This window comes from Aotus nancymaae, unplaced genomic scaffold, assembly GCF_030222135.1.
Source record: "Aotus nancymaae isolate 86718 unplaced genomic scaffold, 86718_ANA_hifiasm-v0.15.2.pri h1tg000268l, whole genome shotgun sequence".
Classification (NCBI taxonomy): Eukaryota; Metazoa; Chordata; class Mammalia; order Primates; family Aotidae; genus Aotus; species Aotus nancymaae.
Genome location: NW_026988683.1, coordinates 215,657 through 239,894, shown reverse-complemented (window position 1 = coordinate 239,894; position 24,238 = coordinate 215,657). Strand labels below are relative to the sequence as shown.

The following is a 24,238-nucleotide window of genomic DNA, read 5'->3' as shown; positions in this document are numbered from 1 at the left end:
ACTCCAGCGTGGATGACAGAGTAAGACTCCATCTCAAAAAAAAAAAAAGGACCTCCATGTCACCTCCAAGGGCCCCTGTGACCACAGACACCCCCGTGGGCACACCTGGAATTTGACTGGCACAAGCTCATCCTCCTGTCGCTAAACCCCCGGCCAGGGGTCCCCGGGGACGCACTGTGGGATTTACTGTTGGGTCCCCTGGGGGGGTCTTCATGCCCCCAGGCTTGGTCAGGACGCCGGCCCCTGCGTGAGTTGGGGTCGGTGTTTGCAGCCCACGTGTCCTGCGGTGCGGACAGGTCAGTGGCGGGGGCGGGGCGTCCCTCCTCCAGCAGGAATCTCCACTCCAGCCAATCACAGCGTCCCTCCTCCAGCAGGACTGTTTGCTCCTGCCAATCACAGCGTCCTTCCTACAGCAGGAATCTCCGCTGCAGCCAATCACAGCGTCCCTCCTCCAGTAGGAATGCTTGCTCCAGCCAATCATGGCGTCCCTCCTCTGACAAATACGTCTGCTCCAGCCAATCACAGCGTCCTTCCTACAGCAGGCATCTCTGCTCCAGCCAGTCACAGTGTCCCTCCTCTAGCAAGAATGTCCGCTGCGGTCAATCACAGCGTCCCTCCTCCAATAGGAATGTTTGCTTCAGCCAATCACAGCGTCCCTCCTCAAGCAGGAATGTTTGCTCCTGCCAATCACAGCGTTCCTCCTCCAGCAGGAATGTCCGCTCCAGCCAATCACAGCGTCCCTCCCCCGACAAGTACGTGTGCTCCAGCCAATCACGGCGTTTCTCCTCCAGCAGCAATGTCCGCTCCAGCCAATCACAGCTGCCCTCCTCCAGCAGAAATGTCCGCTCCAGCCAATCGCGGCGTCCCTCCTCCAGCAGGAATGTCCGTTCCAGCCAATCGCGGCGTCCCTCCTCCAGCAGGAATGTCCGTTCCAGCCAATCACGGCGTCCCTCCTCCGACAAACGTCTGCTCCAGCCAATCACAGCTGCCCTCCTCCAGCAGGAATGTTTCCTCCAGCCAATCACAGCGTCCCTCCCCCAGCAAGTCCGTCTGCTCCAGCCAATCATGGCGGCGTGTGTGTGTTTTAGGACGTGAGTCGCGCAAAGACCCGGAAGCTGCCGGGAGCGCGGAGACTGAAGCGGCTGGAAGGTGAGTGGCAGCCTCGGGCTCCGGATGGCGGGAATGTGGGAGCGCGGGGAGGTTGTCAGCGCCCAGGGCGGGCTCGGGCTCGGGAGCGCGCGCTTCCGTCACTCCTGCTCGTCCTCCCGGGACCCTTGGCCGGAGCGACGGCGGCACGTTCAGCGGGAGACTCGCCGGGGGTCTGTGCGCCGCGCGCCTGGCAGCTCCGGGCTACGTGTGACCCTTGCAGGCCGGGAGGCTCCTGGAGGGAGTTCTCTGCTGGGTCCGGGGACCCCGTGCCCGGGACGGTGATGACGTTCTCTGCTGGGTCCGGGGGACCCCGTGCCCGGGACGGTGCTGACGTTCTCTGCTGGGTCCGCGGGACCCCGTGCCCGGGACGGTGCTGACGTTCTCTGCTGGGTCCGGGGGACCCCGTGCCCGGGACGGTGATGTTCTCTGCTGGGTCCGCGGGACCCCGTGCCCGGGACGGTGCTGACGTTCTCTGCTGGGTCCGAGGGATCCCGTGCCCGGGACGGTGTTGACGTTCTCTGCTGGGTCCGGGGGACCCCGTGCCCGGGACGGTGGTGACGTTCTCTGCTGGGTCCGGGGGACCCCGTGCCCGCTGACGTTCTCTGCTGGGTCCGAGGACGTTCTCTGCTGGGTCCGAGGGACCCCGTGCCCGCTCACGTTCTCTGCTGGGTCCGAGGGACCCCGTGCCCGGGACGGTGCTGACCTTCTCTGCTGGGTCCGGGGGACCCCGTGCCCGGGACGCTGACGTTCTCTGCTGGGTCCGAGGGACCCTGTGCCCTCTGACGTTCTCTGCTGGGTCCGGGGGACCCCGGGACGGTGGTGACGTTCTCTGCTGGGTCCGGGGGACCCCGTGCCCGCTGACGTTCTCTGCTGGGTCCGAGGACGTTCTCTGCTGGGTCCGAGGGACCCCGTGCCCGCTCACGTTCTCTGCTGGGTCCGAGGGACCCCGTGCCCGGGACGGTGATGATGTTCTCTGCTGGGTCCGAGGGACCCCGTGCCCGGGACGGTGATGACGTTCTCTGCTGGGTCCGAGGTGCACGGGACAGCGCGGCCGTGGGGACCCCAACCCAGGCGGAGCCGAAGGAGTTAAGAAACGCACACAGAGAAAATAAAACGTGGGTTCCCAGTGTGGGGATCGGGGGTGAGACTGTGATCCTCGTATTCTTTTTTTATTATTTTATTTTATTTTGTTCCTCAGCTGGATCTTTTTTGCTGCTCGGTTATTTTATTTTTATTTATTTAGTTTTAAAATTTTTATTTTTTTTTAAAAAAAGAAGGGGTTTCACCATGTTGGTCAGTCTGGTCTTGAACTCCCGACCTCAGGTGATCCGCCCTCCTCGGCCTCCAAAGTGCTGGGATTACAGGTGGGAGCCACCATGCCCGGCCAGTTTTTAAAATTTTTAAAAAATGTTTTTTAAAGGCGGAGTTTGACCATGTTGGCCAGTCTGGTCTCGAACTCCTGACCTCGTGATCCGCCCGCCTCGGCCTCCCAAAGTGCTGGGATGACAGGCCTGAGCCACTGAGCCAGGCCCCTCGTATTTATTCTTTACTTTCCAGTGACAAGTTGTTCTTTCCTTTTCTTTCTTTCTTTTTTTTTTTTTTTTTTTTGAGACGGAGTCTCTCTCTGACCTGGGCTGGAGTGCAGTGGTGTGATCTCGGCTCACTGCAACCTCCACTTCCCTGGTTCAAGCACTTCCCCTGCCTCAGCGTCCCCAGTAGCTGGCATTACAGGCGCACGCCAGCACGCCCGGCTAGTTTTTTTTTTTGCATTCTTAGTGGAGATGGGTTTCACCATGCTGCTCAAGCTGGTCTCGAACTCCTGACCTTGTGATCTGCTGTCTTCAGCCTCCCAAAGTGCTGGGACCGCAGGCACCACCTCCAGTGACAAGTTTTAAGGCAGGTGCTCTGTTCTTTGATCGGTTAAGGCTTAGCTATCTGGCAGCTAGTGTGTGTTCGCTACACGTGAAGATAAACTAGACCACGCTCTTTACTAAAGGAAGGCCGGGGCGGCGGCTCAAGCCTGTAATCCCAGCACTTTGGGAGGCTGAGGCGGGCGAATAACGAGGTCAAGAGATCGAGACCATCCTGAGCAAGACAGTGAAACCCTGTCTCTAAAAAATATATATAAGAAGAAGAATAGAGGAAAGAGTCCGATCTCCTGTGTTCAAAGCGCGGATTCCTCTGGTGTGAGACGTATTCACACTGGTTAGTGTTTTATGAAGCTTTGAGCAGTTTTCTGCCGGGGTCTGGGCACTCACCTCCTTCCGTGGACTCAGCCAGCAGCTATTCCCTGCGTGCGTGGGTTCTGGGTGCGTGTCACGGCCACTCACGCCTCTGGGACGTGGGTCACAGCCACTCACGCCTCTGGGACGTGAGCTTCCGGAGGAGTCAGCGGGCGGGAAGGTGTGTGTGGGTGTGTCACCTGGCCTGGCGGGTCCCCGGGCTTCTGGGCCCGTCCGTCATCGGACTGTGGAGGCCACAGGGTGGAGAGGACCTGCCGAGGGAAGGTCAGTGCTCTGTGGGGTGGCCCCCAGACCCCAGGCAGATGTGCCGTCCGGACGACCGGCAGAGGGGGCCGGGGGTGGGGGCCACCTGGAGGCTGCTGCCTGCCGCATTGTGTCACATGTGGGGAGCGGTTGGGGGGACTTGGGGACAGGTGGGGACGCCCCTCAGTGCTCAGGGGAGCTGTGGTGTGATGGAGGGGTCGGGGGACGTGGGGACTGGTGGGACAGGAGGGGACGCCCCTTCATGGTCGGGGGAGCTGGGGTGTGATGGAGGAATCGGGGGGACATGGGGACAGGTGTGGGGACAGGAGGGGACGCCCCTTCATGCTCAGGGAAGCTGGGGTGTGATGGAGGAATCGGGGGGACATGGGGACAGGTGTGGGGACAGGTGGGGATGCCCCTTATGCTCAGGGAAGCTGGGGTGTGATGGAGGAATTGGGGGGACATGGGGACAGGTGTGGGGACAGGTGGGGATGCCCCTCATGCTCAGGGAAGCTGGGGTGTGATGGAGGAATCGTGGGGACATGGGGACAGGTGTGGGGACAGGTGGGGACGCCCCTCATTGGCAGGAGACCTGGGGTGTGATGGAGGGTTCGTGGGGGATGTGGGGACAGGTGGGGATGCCCCTCATGCTCAGGGGAGCTGGATGTGATGGAGGCGTCTCCAGCCAGAGGGGACGGACAGAAACGGGAGTAGGGAGTATGGCAGCAGCCGTAGCTGACGGAACCCTCTGGTGAGACCCCAGCACTCCTAAAAATACAAAGAATTATCTGGCAACGGTGGTGTGTGCCTGTAACCCCAGCTACTCTGGAGGCTGAGGCAGGAGAATTGCTTGAACCCGGGAGGGGAGGTTTCAGTGAGCCGAGATCGCACCACTGCACGCCAGCCTCGGAGACAAGCGTGAAACTCCCATCTAAAAACAAATTTTTTTTTTTTTTAGAGACACAGTGTCTCACTCTGCCTCCCGGACTAATTTTTTGTATTTTTTAGTAGAAACGGGGATTTCTCCATGTTGGCCAGGCTGGTCTCGAAGTCCTGACCTCAGGTGATCCGCCCGCCTCGGCCTCCCAAAGTGCTGGGTTTCCAGGCGTGAGCAGCTGCACCTGGCTAAGAGCAACTAATTCCTAACTCCTCCTGTGTTTGGGGCCCAAGGTGGGTTTGCAGTTTGGAGTCTGCTGAGGCGAGTCTCTTCTCTAGGAGATGGGGGCTCCTTCTCTTCCTCCAAGTCCCATTTCTGGTTTTTTTTCTTTTTTTTTTTTTGAGACAGAGTCTCGCTCTGTCACCCAGGCTGGAATGCGGTAACATGATCTCAGCTCATTGCAGCCTCTGCCTTCTGGCTTCAAATGGTTTTCCTGCCTCAGCCTACCAAGTAGCTGGGATCACAGGCATGTGCCATGACACCCGGATACCTTTTCTATTTTTAGTCGACAGGGGGTTTCACCATGTTGGCCAGGCTGGTCTTGAACTCCTGACCTCAGGTGGTCTGTGTGCCTCAGCCTCTGAAAGTTCTGGGATTACAGGTGTGACCCAGCACACCCGGGCCCTCCTGGGTCCCATTTCTAAGAGGACACCCCAGGTCCATCTGGAACATTCCTCAGATCTGAAACTGTCAACAGACTGATTTAGTCCTTAAAAATCTTACACACAACTGGGCACAGTGGCTCGTGCCTGTAATCCCAGCACTCTGGGAGGCCAACATGGGTGGATCACCTGATGTCGGAAGTTCAAGACCAGCCTGGCCAACATGGTGAAACCTTGTTTCTACCAAAAATACAAAAATTTCCTGGGCATGGTGGTGCGTGCCTGTAATCCTAGCTACTTGGAAAGCTGAGGCAGGAGAATCGCCTGAACCTGATGGCAGAGTTTGCAGTGAGCTGAGATTGCGCCACCGCACTCCTGCCTGGGCAACAGAGCAAGACTACATCTCAAAAAAAAAAAAAGAAAAAAGAAAAAAAAAAAAGAAAGAAAGGAAAAAAACGTAGGAACAGGATGGCCATGTTCCTGCCGATGGGACAATATCCAGACTCAAATGTGCCTACGGAAGGCATCTTTCTCCCAACTGTTGAAAGGAGAGCTGTCCCATCAGAGAAGTAGCTTAAAGCCTGATTTATTTTAATTAAATTTTATTTTATTTTATTTTATTTTATAAAGACGGGTTTCTCCATGTTGGTTAGGCTGGTCTTGAACTCCTGACCTCAGGTGATCCACCCGCCTCGGCCTCCAAAGTGCTTGGATTACAGGTGTGAGCCACCATGCCTGGCTAATTTTCCTACTTTTAGTAGAGATGGGGTTTCAACACGTTGGCCAGGCTGGTCGCGAACTCTTGAACTCGTGATCCGCCCACCTTGGCCTCCCAAGGCCAGAACCTCACGTTTAACGCTAGGAGAGGGGAATGAAGAGGCGGGCAGAGGACTGGCGATGTGTGTGATGAAGAGGGTTTCTATTTCCACTAGGAGGCGCTGTTGGCTTAGAAATACCACGTGCTGGTCACAGCATGAGCACGTTTAGGTGAAATGACCGGGACGCACGTGGAGTGGTTTTAAGGAGCGGAGTTTATTAGTCCAGAAAGGAGGGAAGAAGAAAAGCGCTCCCGGCTACAGAGACAGAGGGGGATTCTAATAATAATGAGAAACCCTGGCCGGGTGCGGTGCCTCACACCTGTCATCCCAGCACTTTGGGAGGCCGAGGCGGGTGGATCACCTGAGGTCACGAGTTCAAGACCAGCCTGGCCAACATGGTGCAAAACCTCGTTTCTACTAAAAATACAAAAAAAAATAGCCTGGTGTGGTGGCGGGTGCCTGTAATCCCGGCTACTTGGGAGGCTGAGGCAGGAGGATCGCTCAGACCCAAGATCGTGCCACTGCACTCCGGCCTGGGCAACACAGCGAGATGCCATCTCAAAACAGAACAGAACAAAACCTGTTTTCCATGTTTGTTTTTGTTTTTGTTTTTGTTTTTGACACAGAGTCTCACTCCATCGCCAGGCGCCAGGCTGGAGTGCAATGGCGCGATCTCGGCTCACTGCAACCTCTGCCTCCCGGGTTCAAGCAATTCTCCTGCCTCAGCCTCCCTAGTAGCTGGGATTACAGGCGCCCACCACCAGGCCTAGCTAAGTTTTTTGTATGTTTAGTAGAGACGGGGTTTCACCATGTTGGCCAGGATGGTCTCGATCTCTTGACCTCGTGATCCATCCGCCTCGGCCTCCCAAAGTGCTGGGATGACAGGCGTGAGCCACGGCGCCCGGACTTGTTTTCCTTGTTTTATAAGCCTGGGAACCTTCCTCAGAGAGATTTCCCATACCAGGGCCCGATACCCCAACAGATGGAGGCGGAGCCCCTGTGGGGGCCAGGCTGGGAGGTGCAGGACCTGGGCTCCCCCCCAGGAAGTGCATTACGTGGCTCTTTCACACCCAGGATTGAGGCCCCCGTGCCTGGTACACCCCACATATGGGAAACCCCACAGCTGGGAGACGCCCTGGAATCACCTATGGGGACCTTTTCACTGTCCTAGGCAGCAGGCTTTAACATATGATCTCAGGGTGGGGGCTCCCCAGAAGGCAAGAGATATGCTGCAGTCACCCCAGGAAAGAGGCCTTGCGAACTCCTTGTTGGGGTGGGGGTTGCCCCGGGTGGCTCTGGACCTCTGTCTGTTTCCCTCTCTTTCTCTCTCTCTCTCGGTTCCAAGAGAACTCTTCCATGACACTGTCGGGTTCTGCAAACGGGGCCCCGCAAATTAAACTGTGGGAAGGAAAAAAAAATTCCTCTTCAAAGTTTTGTTTCTTAATAAAAATTCATAAGTGTTAGAAATAATAGTTTTAAACATTTCCTTCAAAAGCCTTCCCTTTTTGCTGGAAGCCCCATCCTAAGTAGCTGTTAGACACGCCGTGCTCACAGGCACGTAGTACATTCTACGTCCTTGTACTTTCACCGAGGTATCAGTGCTGGACGTGCTCACAGGCGTGTCCCAGCTCTCCATGGCTTTCACCTGTTTAGAAAAGTTTTAAGTTGTCAGCCGGTCAGGTTTTAGTTTAGATGGTGAGGTCTGGCTCCGGCCCAGGGAGATCAGACACGGCAGGAAGGACGAACCTACACGCGTCAGGGATAAATGTGTGTGTTTTCCTTTGTTCATTGTACTCTCGTGGCACGATGGCTAGTGAGGGTCCCCTTTCTGCAGGAAGTTAGCTAATTTTTGTATTTTTAGTAGAGATAGGGTTTCACCATGTTGGCCAGGCTGGTCTCGAACTCCTGACCTCGTGATCCGCCCGCCTCGGCCTCCCAAAGTGCTGGGATGACAGGTGTGAGCCACTGTGCCTGCCGACAGCACAAATGTAACCACGGAAAAACCTCTTCTCCTCTTCCTCTTCCTCAGGGTTCACCTCTGATGGGCGGGCAGGCGAGTGCTTCCAGCAGCTTCTCAGGCCTTGGCTGCAGAAATGCGAACAAAGACTGGATGTCGGCGCTGTGTCCCCGGCTCTGGGATGTGCCCCTCCACCACCTCTCCATCCCAGGTGAGGGCGGGAGGGCCGGGGGTTGTTGCCCCGTGTTCCCCAGTGGAGGTGCCAGCTGTAGGAGCAATCCTGGGTGTAGGGAAATCCCACAAAGCACGCTGATGTGGACACACATATATGCACAGTGCACACGTGTGCGTATACATACACACATAGGCATGGGTGTGCACACACATATACACCACCATTGACACATGTGCATAACTTACATTATACACAGGTACACACGTGTGCATATACATACATAGGCATGGGTGTGCAGACACACCACCATGCACATACGTGCATAATGTAGTCACAGGTATGCACACATGCACATAGGTACACACACATATACACATGCACACACATGCGCATAGGTATGCTCACACATGCACACGTGCACATAGGTACACACACTTATACACATGCACACACACATGCACATACGTATGTGCACACGTGCACATAGGTACACATGCACACACATGCACATAGATATACGCACACACAGACACATGTGCATAGAATGCACACATGAGCACACATGTATACACATGTATATGCACACGCATGTAGGTGTGCACATATGCACACATGTATATACACATACACATATGCACATAGGCATGAGTATCCACACATGCACGCATGTACTCATATATATATGCACAGATATAAGTACACACACATGCACACGTGCACATAGGTACACACATGCACATAGGCATGAAGCATGCACACATGTATACACATGTAGATATGCACACACAGGTACACACACATGCACACACGTATACACACTTGCACATACGCATGGATATGCACACAAGCATACAGATACGTGCATGCATGTACTCGTATATACACGCACACAGGTACAAGCACACACACACTTTCACGTGTGCGGATACATACATGCACACACGTATACACACAGGCACACATATCCATGCCCACACGTACACACAGGCACACACATCCATGCACACACGTACACACATGCACACATGCACACAGGTACACATGTGCACACATGTATACACATGTATATATACACACATGCACACAGTATGGACACGCACACACGCATGTACATGCACAGGCATGAATATGCACACAAGCACACGTACAGGTATGCGCTCACATGTATATACACACAGGCACACATACATGCGCACACACGTACACACATGTACACATGCACACAGACACACATGTTCACACATGTATACACACGTACACATACACATGCACACACTATGGACATGTGTACACATATATGCACATGCACACGTACAGGTATGTACTCCCATGTGTATACACAGGCACACACGTACACACATGCACACATGCATGCACACACATAGGTACATGTACACGTGCACACAGGTACACATGTGCACACGTATACACAGCATGCACACACAGATACATATGCACACATGCAGACGTGCACATAGGCACACACCCACACACACATATACACACATGCCCATATGCACACATACACACATGCGTACTGCATGGGTCTGTTCTCACACTGCTAATAGACGCATACCTGAGGGCAGGCGTGGGGGATCCCAGCCTGTCATCCCAGCACTTTGGGAGGACGAGGAGGGAGGATCACTTGAGCCCAGTAGTTTGAGACCAGCCTGGGCGATATAGTGAGACGCTATCTCTGCGAATGTACGTATATATATTTATATGCATATATATTTATATGTATGTATGTTTATGTATATATGTTTATTTACATATACTTATATATGTATCTATTCATATATGTTTATATATGTATATTTATATATTATACATATATATTCACGCATATCTGGATACATATATTTACATATTATATGTATATATTCGTGCATATTTATATACATATATTTGCATGTTGCATGTATATATTCATACATATTTATATAGCATACTTACGTATTATATGTACGTATTCATACATATTTATATGTGTATATTTGCATATTACGTGTATATATTCATGCATATTTATATACATATATTTGCATATTACGTGTATATATTCATACATATTTATATAACATACTTACGTATTGTATGTATGTATTCATACATATTTATATGTGTATCTTTGCATATTATGTGTATATATTCATGCATATTTATATACATATATTTGCATATTACATGTATATATTCATACGTATTTATATAGCATACTTACGTATTATATGTACGTATTCATACATATTTATGTGTTTATTTGCATATTATATGTATATATTCATGCATATTTATACACATATATTTGCATATTACGTGTATATATTCATACATATTTATATAGCATACTTACATATTATATGTATGTATTCATACATATTTATATGTGTATATTTGCATATTGTGTGTATATATATATTCATGCATAGTTATATATTTGCATATTATATGTATATATTCATGCATATTTATATACATATATTTGCATATATGTATATATACATGTTTATATACATATATTTGTTACGTGTATATATGCTTATATATATTTATATACATATATATGTATTATATTTATATATATTTAAATATGTATATATATTTAAGAAATGACACCTACGTTTCACAGGCAGGAAATGCAGGTGCCCAGCCCTTGGTCAGACTGCATAAAGGTCCCCATAAAAGTCTGTGTTTCCTGCGGCCACCGTAACATGTGACCACACAGTACGAGGCCGCAAATGACCAAAATTTACTCCCCGACTTCTGGATACAGGAGTCGGACATAAAGATGGGACAGGACCACACCCCCTCCTGCGGCTCTGCGGGGAGGCCGCTTCCCGCCTCTCCTAGCTCCTGGGGGCGCCAGGTGTCCTGGGCCTGTGGCCCCATCGCTCCAGCTCTGCGTCTGTCTTCATGAGGTCTTCTCTGTGTTTCTGTTTCCTCCTGTTTTTTTTTTTTTTTTTTTGAGACTGAGTCTTGCTCTGTCGCCCAGGCTGCAGTGCAGGGGTGCGATCTCAGCTCCCTGCGACCTCCCCTCCTAGGTTCAAGCGATCCTCCTGCCTCAGCCTCCTGAGTAGCTGGAACTGCAGGCTCCCGCCACTGCGTCCAGCGAATTTTTGTACTTTTAGTAGAGACGGGGTTTCGCCATGTTGGTCAGCCTGGTCTCGATCTCCTGACCTCGTGATCCGCCCACTTCGACCTACCACAGTGCTGGGCACAGATGTGAGCCACTACGCCCGGCCTCTCTGTCTCTCAGATGGACACCTGTGACCGTATTTGGGACATGCCCTACTCAAGCGTGACCTCACTTCAACTTAATGACATCCGAGGGGACCCTGTCCCCACACGGGTTTGTCCTCAGGTTCCAGTGGATGGGAGTTTCGGGGGACAGCGTCCACCCAGCCCCGCCATGCCTGTGCCTGTGCTGTAAACCTGACGCTGAGTGACTCACAGCGGGCGGCGGGGACGGGGCTGACGGGTGACATGCCCGCGTGTGCTCTGCCCGCAGGGAGCCATGACACCATGACGTACTGCCTCAACAAGAAGTCACCCATTTCCCAGGAGGAGTCCCGGCTGCTGCAGCTGCTCAACAAGGCTTTCCCCTGCATTACGCGCCCCGTGGTGCTGAAATGGTCCGTCACCCAGGTAGGCTCTGCATCCCATGATGCTGAGATGGTCTCTGTCCCAGGTAGGGACTGAGTGATGCTGAGATGTCCCCTGTCCTACGTAGGGACGGAGTGATGCTGAGATGTCCCCTGTCCTACGTAGGGACGGAGTGATGCTGAGATGGTCCCTGTCCCAGGTAGGGACTGAGTGATACTGAGATGGTCCCTGTCCCAGGTAGGGACGGAGTGATGCTGAGATGGTCCCTGTCCCAGGTAGGGACCGAGTGATGCTGAGATGGCCCCTGTCCCAGGTAGGGACTGAGTGATGCTGAGATGGTCCCTGTCCCAGGTAGGGACTGAGTGATGCTGAGATGCTCCGTGTCCCAGGTAGGGACTGAGTGATGCTGAGATGCTCCGTGTCCCAGGTAGGGACTGAGTGATGCTGAGATGGCCCCTGTCCCAGGTAGGGACTGAGTGATGCTGAGATGGTCCCTGTCCCAGGTAGGGACTGAGTGATGCTGACATGCTCCCTGTCCCAGGTAGGGACTGAGTGATGCTGAGATGGTCCCTGTCCCAGGTAGGGACTGAGTGATGCTGAGACGCTCCCTGTCCCAGGTAGGGATGGAGTGATGCTGAGATGGCCCCTATCCCAGGTAGGGACTGAGCGATGCTGACATGGTCGTTACCCAGGTAGGGTCTGGGCCCCGTGATGCTGAAATGCTCCGTCACTCAGGTAAGGTCTGATTGGGTCCCCAAGGGCTCAGGAGGCAGAGCATGGCCGCACATTTGCAGGGAGATAGGATTAAACACAGAACCTCTGCCTGCCCAGAGCCCCCTCCCCGAAGGAAGAAGAGAGGGTCCCCATGTTGCTACGTTGTATTATGTTAACTTGTTTTTGAGACGGAGTTTTACTCAGTGGCCCAGGCTGGAGTGCAGTGGTGCGATCTCAGCTCACTGCAACCTCCACCTCCCGGGTTCAAGCAATTCTGTGCCTCAGCCTCCCGAGTAGCTGGGATTGTAGGCGCCCGCCACCACGCCCGGCTGATTTTTACATTTTTCAGTACGTACGAAGTTTCACCATCTTGCCCAGGCTGCTGTTGAAATCCTGACCTCGTGATCCGCCAACCTCAGCCTCCCAAAGTGCTGGGATTACAGACATGAGCCACAGCATGCGTCCTCTTTTCTTTCTTTCATTTTTATTTGTTTATTTATTTTTCTTTTGAGATGGAATATTGCTCTGTTCTCCAGGCGGGAATGCAGTGGCACGATCTCAGCTCACTGCAACCTCCGCCTCCCAGGTTCAAGCCATTCTCTCCCCCCTCAGCATCCTGAGTAGCTGGGACTACAGGCTCACCTACCATTCTTTTGGTATTTTTAGTAGAGTTGGCATTTTAGCATGTTGGCAAGGCTGGTTTTGAACTCCTGACCTCAGGTGATCCACCCGCCTCGGCCTCCCAAAGTGCCAGGATTATAGGTGCACCCAGATTCTTGGGAATATGGCCTTGTCTGTCATCCAGGCTGGAGTAGACGGTGTGATCAGAGCTCACTGCAGCCTCCGCCTTCCCAGTTTACACGATCCTCCTGCCTCAGCCTCCTGAGTAGCTGGGATTATGGGCGCGTGCCATCATGCCTGGCTACCTTTCTTAAATTTTTTTTTTTTTTTTTTTTTTAAAGACGGGGTCTCACCATGGTGGTCAGGCTGGTCTTGAACTGCTAACTTCAAATGATCCACCTGCCTCAGCCTCCTGAGTAGCTGGGATTATGGGCATGTGCCATCATGCCTGGCTACCTTTCTTTACTTTCTTTTTTTTTTTTTTGAGATGGAGTTTCACTCTCGTTACCCAGGCTGGAGTGCAATGGCGCGATCTCGGCTCACCGCAACCTCCGCCTCCTGGATTCAGGCAATTCTCCTGCCTCAGCCTCCCGAGTAGCTGGGACTACAGGTGTGCGCCACCATGCCCGGCCAATTTTGTATTTTTAGTAGAAACGGGGTTTCTCCATGTTGACCAGAATGATCTTGATCTGTTGACCTCGTGATCCACCCACCTCGGCCTCCCAAAGTGCTGGGATTACAGGCATGAGCCACTGCGCCCAGCCCTTTCTTTAATTTTTTTTTTTTTTTTTGAGACGGAGTTTCTCTCTTGTTACCCAGGCTGGAGTGCAATGGCGCGATCTTGGCTCACTGCAACCTCCGCCTCCCGGGTTCAAGCAATTCTCCTGCCTCAGCCTCCCGAGTAGCTGGAATTACAGGCACGCACCACACCCGGCTAATTTTTTGTATTTTTAGTAGAGACGGGGTTTCACCATGTTGACCAGGATGGTCTCGATCTCTTGACCTCGTGATCCACCCGCCTCGGCCTCCCAAAGTGCTGGGATTACAGGCGTGAGCCACTGCACCCGGCCCCAGGAGAATCTCTTGAACCCGAGGCAGATGAATCACAAGGTCAGGAGTTCAAGACCATCCTGGCCAATATGGTGAAACCCCACCTCTACTAAAAATACAAAAAAAAAAAAAAATTAGCTGGGCATGATGGTGGGCACCTGTCATCCCAGCTACTTGGGAGGCCGAGGCAGAAGAATCGCTTGAACCCAGGAGGCGAAGGTAGCAGTGAGCCGAGATCACGTCAGTGCACTCCAGCCTGGGTGACAGAGCAAGAATCCGTCTCCAAAAAAAAAAAAAATTTATCAGGCCGGGCGCGGTGGGTCACAGCTGTAATCCCAGCACTCTGGGAGGCCGAGGCAGGCGGATCACCTGAGGTCAGGACTTTGAGACCAGCCTGACCAACATGGTGAAACCCCGTCTCTATTAAAAATAGAAAAATTAGCCGGACGTGGTGGCGGGTACCTGTAATCCCACCTACTCGGGAGACTGAGGCAAGAGAATCGTTTGAACCTGGAGGGTGGAGGCTGCAGTGTGCCGAGATCACGTCTCTGCACTCCAGCCTGGATGACAGAGCGAGACTCCGTCTGAAGAAAATAAACCAGGGTGTGCAGTATGAGCCCTGAAGCCACGGCGGCCAGCAGGGAGACATGACGGCCCCTCCGCCCACAGGTGCTGGACGTCACGGAGCAGCTGGACGCCGGCGTGCGGTACCTAGACCTGCGGATTGCGCACATGCTGGACGGCTCCGAGAAGAACCTGCACTTTGTCCACATGCTGTACACCACGGCGCTGGTGGAGGTTCGGCCGGGCTGGGGGACGCACGGGAGCGCTGAGGAGGCGGCCGGCCTCCCGTGGGGAACGAGACGGCCATGGGGACGGGAGGTTCCTGACCTTTAGTGGGATGACGATGTCAGCTGCAGGGCCAGACAAGAGACCAGGAGACGCTGAGGCCTGCTGACCTGTTAGGACCAGGTACTTTTTTTTCCTTTTGGAGACGGAGTCTCGCTCTGTCACCAGGCTGGAGTGCAGTGGCGCGATCTCGGCTCACTGCGACCCTCGCCTCCCGGGTTCAAGTGACTCTCCTGCCTCAGCCTCCCGAGTAGCTGGGACTACAGGCGCCCGCCATCACGCCTGGCTATTTTTGTATTTTTAGTAGAGACGGGGTTTCGCCATGTTGGCCAGGCTGGTCTCAAACTCCTGACCTCAGGTGATCCACCCGCCTCGGCCTCCCAGAGTGCTGGGATGACATGGGTGAGCCACCACGCCTGGCTGAGTTGGCTCGCTGCAGCCTCCTGTCTGCAGGAGGATACACCTGTCTCAGCTTACCAACTACCTCTAGCTTGGACTAGAGGTGTGAACCACCACACCTAATTCTTTAATTCTTATTTTTTGTAGCCATGTTGCCCAGGCTAATTTCAAAGTCTTGGGCTGAAGGCAATCCTCTGGGATCGGCCTCCGCCTCCTCCCAAAGCACCAGATTTTTTGAGACAGAGTTTTGCTCTGTCGCCCAGGCTAGAGTGCAATGGCACGATCTCAGCTCACCGCAATCTCCACTTCCTGGGTTCAAGTGATTCTCCTGCCTCAGCCGCCTGAGTACCTGGGATTACAGCACGCACCACCACGCCCAGCTAATTTTTGTATTTTTAGTAGAGACAGGGGTTTTGCCGTGTTGGCCAGGCTGGTCTCGAACTCCCGACCTCAGGTGATCTGTCCGCCCTCGGCCTTCTGAAATGCTGGGATTAACAAGACTGAACCACCATGCCTGACCGACATGTCTGGCTACAGCCTCCACCTCCCGGGTTCAAGCAATTCTCTTGCCTCAGCCTCCCGAGTAGCTAAGATTACAGGCACCCACCACCACACCCAGCTAATTTTTGTGTGTGTTTTTAGTATAGGCGGGGTTTCTCCACGTTGGCCAGGCTGGTCTTGAACTCTGAACCTCAGGTGATCTGCCCGCCTCGGCCTCCCAAAGCGCTGGGATGACTGGTGTGACCCACCGAGCCCAGCCTTCCCCGAGCTATGGGACTCACGCAGGACTCTGCCCCACCCCCTCCCTCCCCGCAGGACACCCTCACGGAGATCTCAGAGTGGCTGGAGCAGCACCCTCGTGAGGTGGTCATCCTGGCCTGCAGGAACTTTGAGGGGCTGAGTGAGGACCTGCACGAGTACCTGATCTCCTGCATCAAGACCATCTTTGGGGAGATGCTGTGTCCCCGCGGGGTGAGTGATGAGGGAGGAGGACGGCCACATGTCTCGCCCAGGGCTGGGGGATCCTCACCCTCGACCTGCATTTGCTTACCTGCTTCCCCCGGGTGGGGCTGCTGCCGTGATCCCTGCAGCAGGTGGAGTTTTGAACAACAGCAGCTCCCGGCTCTCCTGAAGGCCGACCTGGAGCTGGGGGTGGCTCCTGGTGAGAAATGCTTCCCGTGATGGGTTTAGAAATCTGTGTAGCAGAGCCAGACGTGGGGGCTCATGCCTGTAATCCCACCACTTTGGGAGGCCGAGGCAGGCGGATCACAAGGTCAGGAGTTCGAGACCAGCTTGGTCAATATGGTGAAACCCTGTCTCTAAAAACACAAAAATTACCCAGGTATGGTGGCCGGTGCCTGTAATCCCAGCTACTCGGGAGGCTGAGGCAGGAGAATCGCTTGAACCTGGGAGGTAAAGGTTACGGTGAGCTGAGATTGTGCCACTGCACTCCAGCCTGGGTGACAGAGTGAGACTCTGTCTCAAGGAAAATAAACAAAAAATTGGGCTGGGTGCCGTGGCTCACGCCTGTCATCCCAGCACTTTGGGAGTCTGAGGCAGGTGGATCAGCTGAGGTCAGGAGTTTGAGACCAGCCTGGCCAACATGGTGAAACCCCGTGTCTCCTAAAAATACAAAAATTAACCGGGCGTGGTGGTGGGCGCCTGTAATCCCAGCTACTCCGGAGGCTGAGGCAGGAGAATCGCTTGAACTCGAGAGGCGGAGGTTGCAGTGAGCTGAGATCGCACCACTGCACTCCAGCCTGGGCGACAGAGCGAGACTCCGTCTCAACCACGAGGAAGTGTTCACCTTGCCCTCGGCCTACACAGAGCTGGTTTATCAACACCGGGGAACGGCACGAGAGAAAGCGTAATCCACATGGAGCCCCTTCTGTGGGAGGCCAGAGTCTCACTACCCAGGCTGGAGTGCAATGGCACGATCTTGGCTCACTGCAGCCTCCGCCTCCCTGGTTCAAGCGATTCTCCTGCCTCAGCCTCCTGAGTAGCTGGGATTATAGGCGCCCACCACCACTGTTTAGTAGAGACAGTGTTTCAGCATGTTGGCCAGGCTGGTCTTGAACTCCTGACCTCAGGTGACCCACCCGCCTCAGCCTCCCAAAGTGTTTGGATGACAGGCATGAGCCACCGTGCCCGGCCAGAATTTCACGTGTGGTTTATAGCACACGTGTTGGGTCCTCCTCCCTCCGCAGCGTCCCGACTTCCTGGCCTTCCTCCGTCCCGGGTGCCCCCACGTCCCCGGCTCTCCTCTCTCCCGTGCACCGCTGAACCCTGGTTCTTGGCAGGAGATGCCGACGCTGAGGCAGCTGTGGGCACGGGGCCAGCAGGCCATAGTGTCCTATGAGGACGAGTGCTCCCTTGCCCGGCACCGGGAGCTGTGGCCGGGAATTCCCTACTGGTGGGGGAACAAGGTGAAGACGGACGCCCTCATCCGATACCTGGAGACGATGAAGAGCTGCGGCCGCCCAGGTACGAGGTCACGTCCCGTGGGGGTGGCGTCCACGCAGCCGCCCGTGACTCCCTGCTTCAGGCCGGGTGCACAGACTTGCCTTCACCTCTACGTGAAAACAATTTAAACGTAATCTGAGGCCGGGCACGGTGGCTCACACCTGTCATCCGAGCACTTTGGGAGGCCGAGGTGGGTGGATCACCTGAGGTCAGGAGCTCGAGACCAGCCTGGCCAACATGGTGAAACCCTGTCTCTACTAAAAAAAAAATTACCCAGGCGTGGTGGCGGGTGCCTCTCACCCCAGCTACTCAAGAGGCTGAGACACAAGAATCGCTTGAACCCGGGAGGCGGAGGTTGTAGTGAGCCGAGATTGCGCCACTGCACTCCAGGCTGGGCAACAGAATAAAACTCTGTGTCAAAAAAAAAACAAGAAACAAAAAACCCCAGCTCACAGGCTGGGCAAAGGAGCAGGATTTTGTTAACCTGGATTGTTGCCCTTACCCAGGAATGACGTTACACAGTTTAGAAATATGTATTTTTTTGTTTGTTTCTTTGTTTTTGAGACGGAGTTTCACTCTTGTCACCCAGGCTGGAGTGCAATGCCACTATCTCAGCTCACTGCGTCCTCCGCCTCCCAGGTTCAAGCGATTAAATTCTCCTGCCTCAGCCTCCCAAGTAGCTGGGATTACAGGCATGGGCCACCACGCCCAACTAATGTTTTGTATTTTTACCAGAGACGGGGTTTCGCCATGTTGGTCAGGCTGGTCTCAAACTCCTGACCTCATATGATCCACCCGCCTCGGCCTCCCAAAGTGCTGGGATGACAGGCGTGAGCCACCGCGCCCGGCCTTAACCTTCTGCTGACTTTGCTGTCTTCTGGGCTTGGAGTGAGCTCAACTGGGCAACAGAGGGGCACGGGAACCTACCTACCCCTGGGGAAGCTCCTTCAAGCACACCCTGCAGCCCCCCTCGCCCTGCCCCCACACAGATTCTGGCTCAGCAGATCTAAGTGGACCCTCAAAATCTGCCTTTCTAATTATGCAGGGACCCCATTTCCACAATCACTGGTCAGTGTCAACACTATAAGCCTCATAACAAATGGCACAGACTTCGTGCCGAACACAGCAGCGTTCTTCTCTGTCTCCCACATGGGGATCAGGACGTGGACATCTTTGGGTCATTATTCTGTGTCCCACATGGAGAATAGGATGTGGACATCACTGGGGCCATGATTCTGTCTCACACATGGGGATTAGGATGTGGACATCTCTGGGGCCATTATTCTGTCTCCCACATGGGATTAGGATGTGGACATCTTTGGGGCCATTATTCTGTCTCCAACATGGGATTAGGACGTGGACATCTCTGGGGCCATTATTCTGTCTCCAACATGGGATTAGGATGTGGACATCTCTGGGGCCATTATTCTGTCTCCCACATGGGATCAGGATGTGGACATCTTTGGGGCCATTATTCTGTCTCCCACATGGGGATTAGGATGTGGACATCTTTAGGTCATTATTCTTTCTCCCACATGGGATTAGGACGTGGACATCTTTGGGGTCATTACTCTGTCTCCCACATGGGATTAGGACGTGGACATCTTTGGGGCCATTATTCTGTCTCCCACATGGGATCAGGACGTGGACATCTTTGGGGCCATTATTCTGTCTCCCACATGGGATCAGGACGTGGACATCTTTGGGGCCATGATTCTGTCTCCCACATGGGATCAGGACGTGGACATCTTTGGGGCCATTATTCTGTCTCCAACATGGGATTAGGACGTGGACATCTCTGGGGCCATTATTCTGTCTCCAACATGGGATTAGGACGTGGACATCTCTGGGGTCATTATTCTGTCTCCAACATGGGATTAGGACGTGGACATCTCTGGGGCCATTATTCTGTCTCCAACATGGGATTAGGATGTGGACATCTCTGGGGCCATTATTCTGTCTCCCACATGGGATCAGGATGTGGACATCTCTGGGTCATTATTCTTTCTCCCACATGGGATTAGGAGGTGGACATCTTTGGGTCATTATTCTGTCTCCCACATGGGGATTAGGACGTGGACATCTTTGGGGCCATTACTCTGTCTCCCACATGGGATCAGGACGTGGACATCTTTGGGGCCATTATTCTGTCTCCAACATGGGATTAGGACGTGGACATCTTTGGGGCCATTATTCTGTCTCCCACATGGGATCAGGACGTGGACATCTTTGGGGCCATTATTCTGTCTCCCACATGGGATTACGTTGTGGACATCTTTGGGGCCATTATTCTGTCTCCCACATGGGATTAGGACGTGGACATCTTTGGGGCCATTATTCTGTCTCCCACATGGGGATTAGGATGTGGGCATCTTTGGGGCCATTATTCTGTCTCCCACATGGGATTAGGACGTGGACATCTTTGGGGCCATTATTCTGTCTCCCACATGGGATCAGGACGTGGACATCTTTGGGGCCATTATTCTGTCTCCCACCTGGGATCAGGACGTGGACATCTTTGGGGTCATTATTCTGTCTCCCACCTGGGATTAGGACGTGGACATCTTTGGGGTCATTACTCTGTCTCCCACATGGGATTAGGACGTGGACATCTTTGGGTCATTATTCTGTCTCTCACATGGGATTAGGACGTGGACATCTTTGGGTCATTATTCTGTGTCCCACATGGGGATTAGGATGTGGACATCTTTGGGGTCATTATTCTTTCTCCCACATGGGATCAGGATGTGGACATCTTTGGGGCCATTATTCTGTCTCCCACATGGGATTAGGACGTGGACATCTTTGGGGCCATTATTCTGTCTCCCACATGGGGATCAGGATGTGCACATCTTTGGGGCCATTATTCTGTCTCCCACATGGGATCAGGACGTGGACATCTTTGGGGCCATTATTCTGTCTCCCACATGGGATCAGGACGTGGACATCTTTGGGGTCATTATTCTGTCTCCCACATGGGATCAGGACGTGGACATCTTTGGGGCCATTATTCTGTCTACCACATGGGATTAGGATGTGGACATCTTTGGGGCCATTATTCTGTCTCCCACATGGGGATCAGGATGTGGACATCTTTGGGGCCATTATTCCTGAGAATTGAACCTCTAACCATGTGGACAGGAGGGGTAAAGGGGAGGGTGGAGGCAGGTGGCTGTGTGACATCTTCCCGACCTCACTGTTCCAGGAGGGCTGTTTGTGGCCGGCATCAACCTCACTGAGAACCTGCAGTACATCCTGGCGCACCCGTCGGAGTCCCTGGAGAAGGTGACGGTGCCCAACCTGCCGCGCCTCCGCGCGTGGGTCCGGGAGCAGTGTCCGGGGCCGGGGTCCCGCTGCACCAACGTCATCGCGGGAGACTTCGTCAGCGAGGACTTCGTCAGCGACGTGATCGCACTCAACCAGAAACTGCTGTGGTGCTGATGGGGATCCTTCCGAAGTCCGGGGCGCGGCGGCTGCAGGTTCATCCCCGACGTCCCAAGTATTGTGCCTTATGTGTGGGCCAGATGTTGGTGATCAGGGGACCCATCCTGTGCCTTTTTACTTTTTGTTAAGGAAAAGAGACGGGGTCTTGCTGTGCTGGCCAGGCTGGTCTCGATGGGGTCTCGCTGTGCTGGCCAGGCTGGTCTCGATGGGGTCTCGCTGTGCTGGCCGGGCTGGTCTCCATGGGGTCTCGCTGTGCTGGCCGGGCTGGTCTCGATGGGGTCTCGCTGTGCTGGCCGGGCTGGTCTCGATGGGGGTCTCGCTGTGCTGGCCAGGCTGGTCTCCATGGGGTCTCGCTGTGCTGGCCAGGCTGGTCTCCATGGGGTCTCGCTGTGCTGGCCGGGCTGGTCTCCATGGGGTCTCACTGTGCTGGCCGGGCTGGTCTCGATGGGGTCTCGCTGTGCTGGCCGGGCTGGTCTCGATGGGGGTCTCGCTGTGCTGGCCAGGCTGGTCTCGATGGGGTCTCACTGTGCTGGCCGGGCTGGTCTTGATGGGGTCTTGACCTCCTAGCCTCAAGTCATCCTCCCAGCTCGGCCTCCTGAAGTGATGGGATGACTTATTTCTGTATTCTTCCTGCTGTGCCGTCTGCAGCCCTCACCAAGCCCCAGAAACATGGCCCTCCCACAAGTCACTAATTGCTAAACACAGTAACAACCCCCTTGGGAGCTGGCCTCCCCCGTGCAAGCCAGGAAACCCCTCGGCTAGCTCCCACACGCCAAGTCAGTACTTCCTTTTTTGAGACAGAGTCTCGCTCTGTCGCCCAGGCTGGAGTGCGGTGGCGCGATCTCGGCTCACTGCAACCTCCGCCTCCCGAGTTCAAGCGATTCTCCTGCCTCAGCCTCCCGAGTAGCTGGGATTACAGGCTTCTGCCACCACCACGCCCGGCTCATTTTTGTAGTTTTAGCAGACACGATGTTTCACCTCGTTGGCCACGCTGGTTTTGAACTCCTCACGTCAGGTGATCCGCCCGCCTCAGCCTCCCAAATGTTGGGATTAGAGGCGTGAGCGACCGTGCCCAGCTCGATATTTCTTGCAATTATTTTTAGGGACAGGGTCTTGCTCTGTTGCCCAGGCTGGAGTGCAGTGGTGCAATCATAGGTCACTCGGCCTCAACCTCCTGGGATCAAGTGATCCTCTCCCCTCAGCCTCCCGAGTAGCTGGGACTACAGGTGCACACCCCCACACCCAGCAGATCTGTGTAATTTTGGTAGAGACGGCATTTCACCATGTTGCAGAGTCTGGTTTCAAATTCCTGGGCTGCAGGGATCCTGCTGTCTTACCTTCCAGAGTAGCTAGGACCACAGCTTTGCGCCAGCATTCCCATTTATTTTTCCGTAGAGACATGTTGTCCAGGCTGGTCTCAAACTCCTGGGCTCAGGTAATCCTCCCACCTCAACCTCCCATGTAAGGCAGGACCTCAGGTGTAAGTCAGCACGGCCAGGTAATTATTTTTTTTTGTAGAGACGGGGTCTGGCTCTTGCTCAGGCTGGAGTTCAGTGACACAATCACAGCTCCGTGTAACGTTCAACCCCTGAGTTCAAGCAATCCCCCCGCCTCAGCTTCCCAAGTAGCTGGGACTGTAGGTGTAAACCACCATGCCCAGGTAATTATTATTATTATTATTATTATTACTATATTTGAGATGGAGTCTCGTGTTGTCGCCCAGGCTGGAGCACAGAGGCGCGATCTCGGCTCACTGCAACCCCCGCCTCCTGGGTTCAAGTGATTCTTGTGCCTCAGCCTCCCGAGCAGCCGGGATTACAGGTGTCCGCCACCACGTCTGGAATACTTTTTGTGTTTTTAGTAGAGATGGGGTTTCTTTTTAAAATTTATTTATTTATTTTTCAGACGGAGTCTCGCTCTGCTGTCCATGCTGGAGTGCAGTGGCGTGATCTCCACTCACAACCTCCTCCTTCTGGGTTCAAGTGATTCTCCTGCCCCAGCTACTCCAGAGTAGCTGTAATTACAGGTGCACATCACCACGCCCAGCTAATTTTTTTGTATTTTTAGTAGAGATGAGATTTCACTATATTGGCCAGGCTGGTCTCGAACTCCTGACCTCAGGTGATCCACCTGCCTCAGCCTCCCAAAGTGCTGGGATGACGGGCGTGAGCTTCCGCACCCGGCCTGTCTATATCTCATTTTCCACCTGTCGCCTGTCGGAGCTGGTGCCTCAAGGATTCAGGCAGTCAACGGGTGCCCGCCACCATTTTTATTCTCGCTGCCCGAGGACGTGTGGCGTTTCTTTCACGGTATAACCACAGACATCAGAGTTTCTCAGGATGGTCTTCGCAATGGTGATTTCGTTCATGTTGGAATAGGTTCTCTTTGGGACCTCATGATTCATTTTCCAAAAGAAATCCTGCTTCTATTTTCACTACGTGGTCGTCACGGAGAAATGGTGTCCAAAATCTAGAAAGATACACTCGTGGCCAGGCACGGTGGCTCACACGTGTCATCCCAGCACTTTGGGAGGCCGAGGCGGGCGGATCACCTGAGGTTGGAAGTTCGAGATCAGCCTGAGTAACATGGAGAAACCCCGTCTCTACTAAACATACAAAAAAATGAGCCGGGCGTGGTGACTGGTGCCTGTAATCCCAGCTACTCGGGAGGCTGAGGCAGGAGAATGGCTTGAACCCGGGAGGCGGAGGCTGCAGTGAGACGAGATTGCATCGTTGGACTCCAGCCTGGGTGACAGAGTAAAACTCCTTTTAAAAAATAAAAACACACACAAAGAAAGACGCACTCATCAGCCGTACCCAGGGCTACCTCACCCCACGACTAGGCCGCGCAGAGATGAATGAAGTTACACACGATTTCCCCGACTTCCATCGGCTCCGAATTCCTATCCTGAAATGCTGGGGTCTCTGTCGGCATCTCATCACACAATCACGGAATTCATACAGATCAT

General features: G+C 53.7%; 1 protein-coding gene across 1 annotated transcript; it reads left to right on the top strand.

The window, feature by feature from the left end:
- The first annotated feature begins 1,047 nt into the window (after window positions 1-1,047).
- LOC110568705 (PI-PLC X domain-containing protein 1) lies at window positions 1,048-22,777 on the top strand. The gene is made up of 7 exons (XM_064372055.1): window positions 1,048-1,149; window positions 8,022-8,160; window positions 11,636-11,772; window positions 14,785-14,913; window positions 16,180-16,335; window positions 17,664-17,847; window positions 21,032-22,777. The coding sequence occupies exons 2-7, from the start codon at window positions 8,034-8,036 to the stop codon at window positions 21,265-21,267; spliced, it is 969 nt and encodes a 322-aa protein (XP_064228125.1). The 5' UTR covers window positions 1,048-1,149; window positions 8,022-8,033; the 3' UTR covers window positions 21,268-22,777.
- The last annotated feature ends 1,461 nt before the right edge of the window (window positions 22,778-24,238 follow it).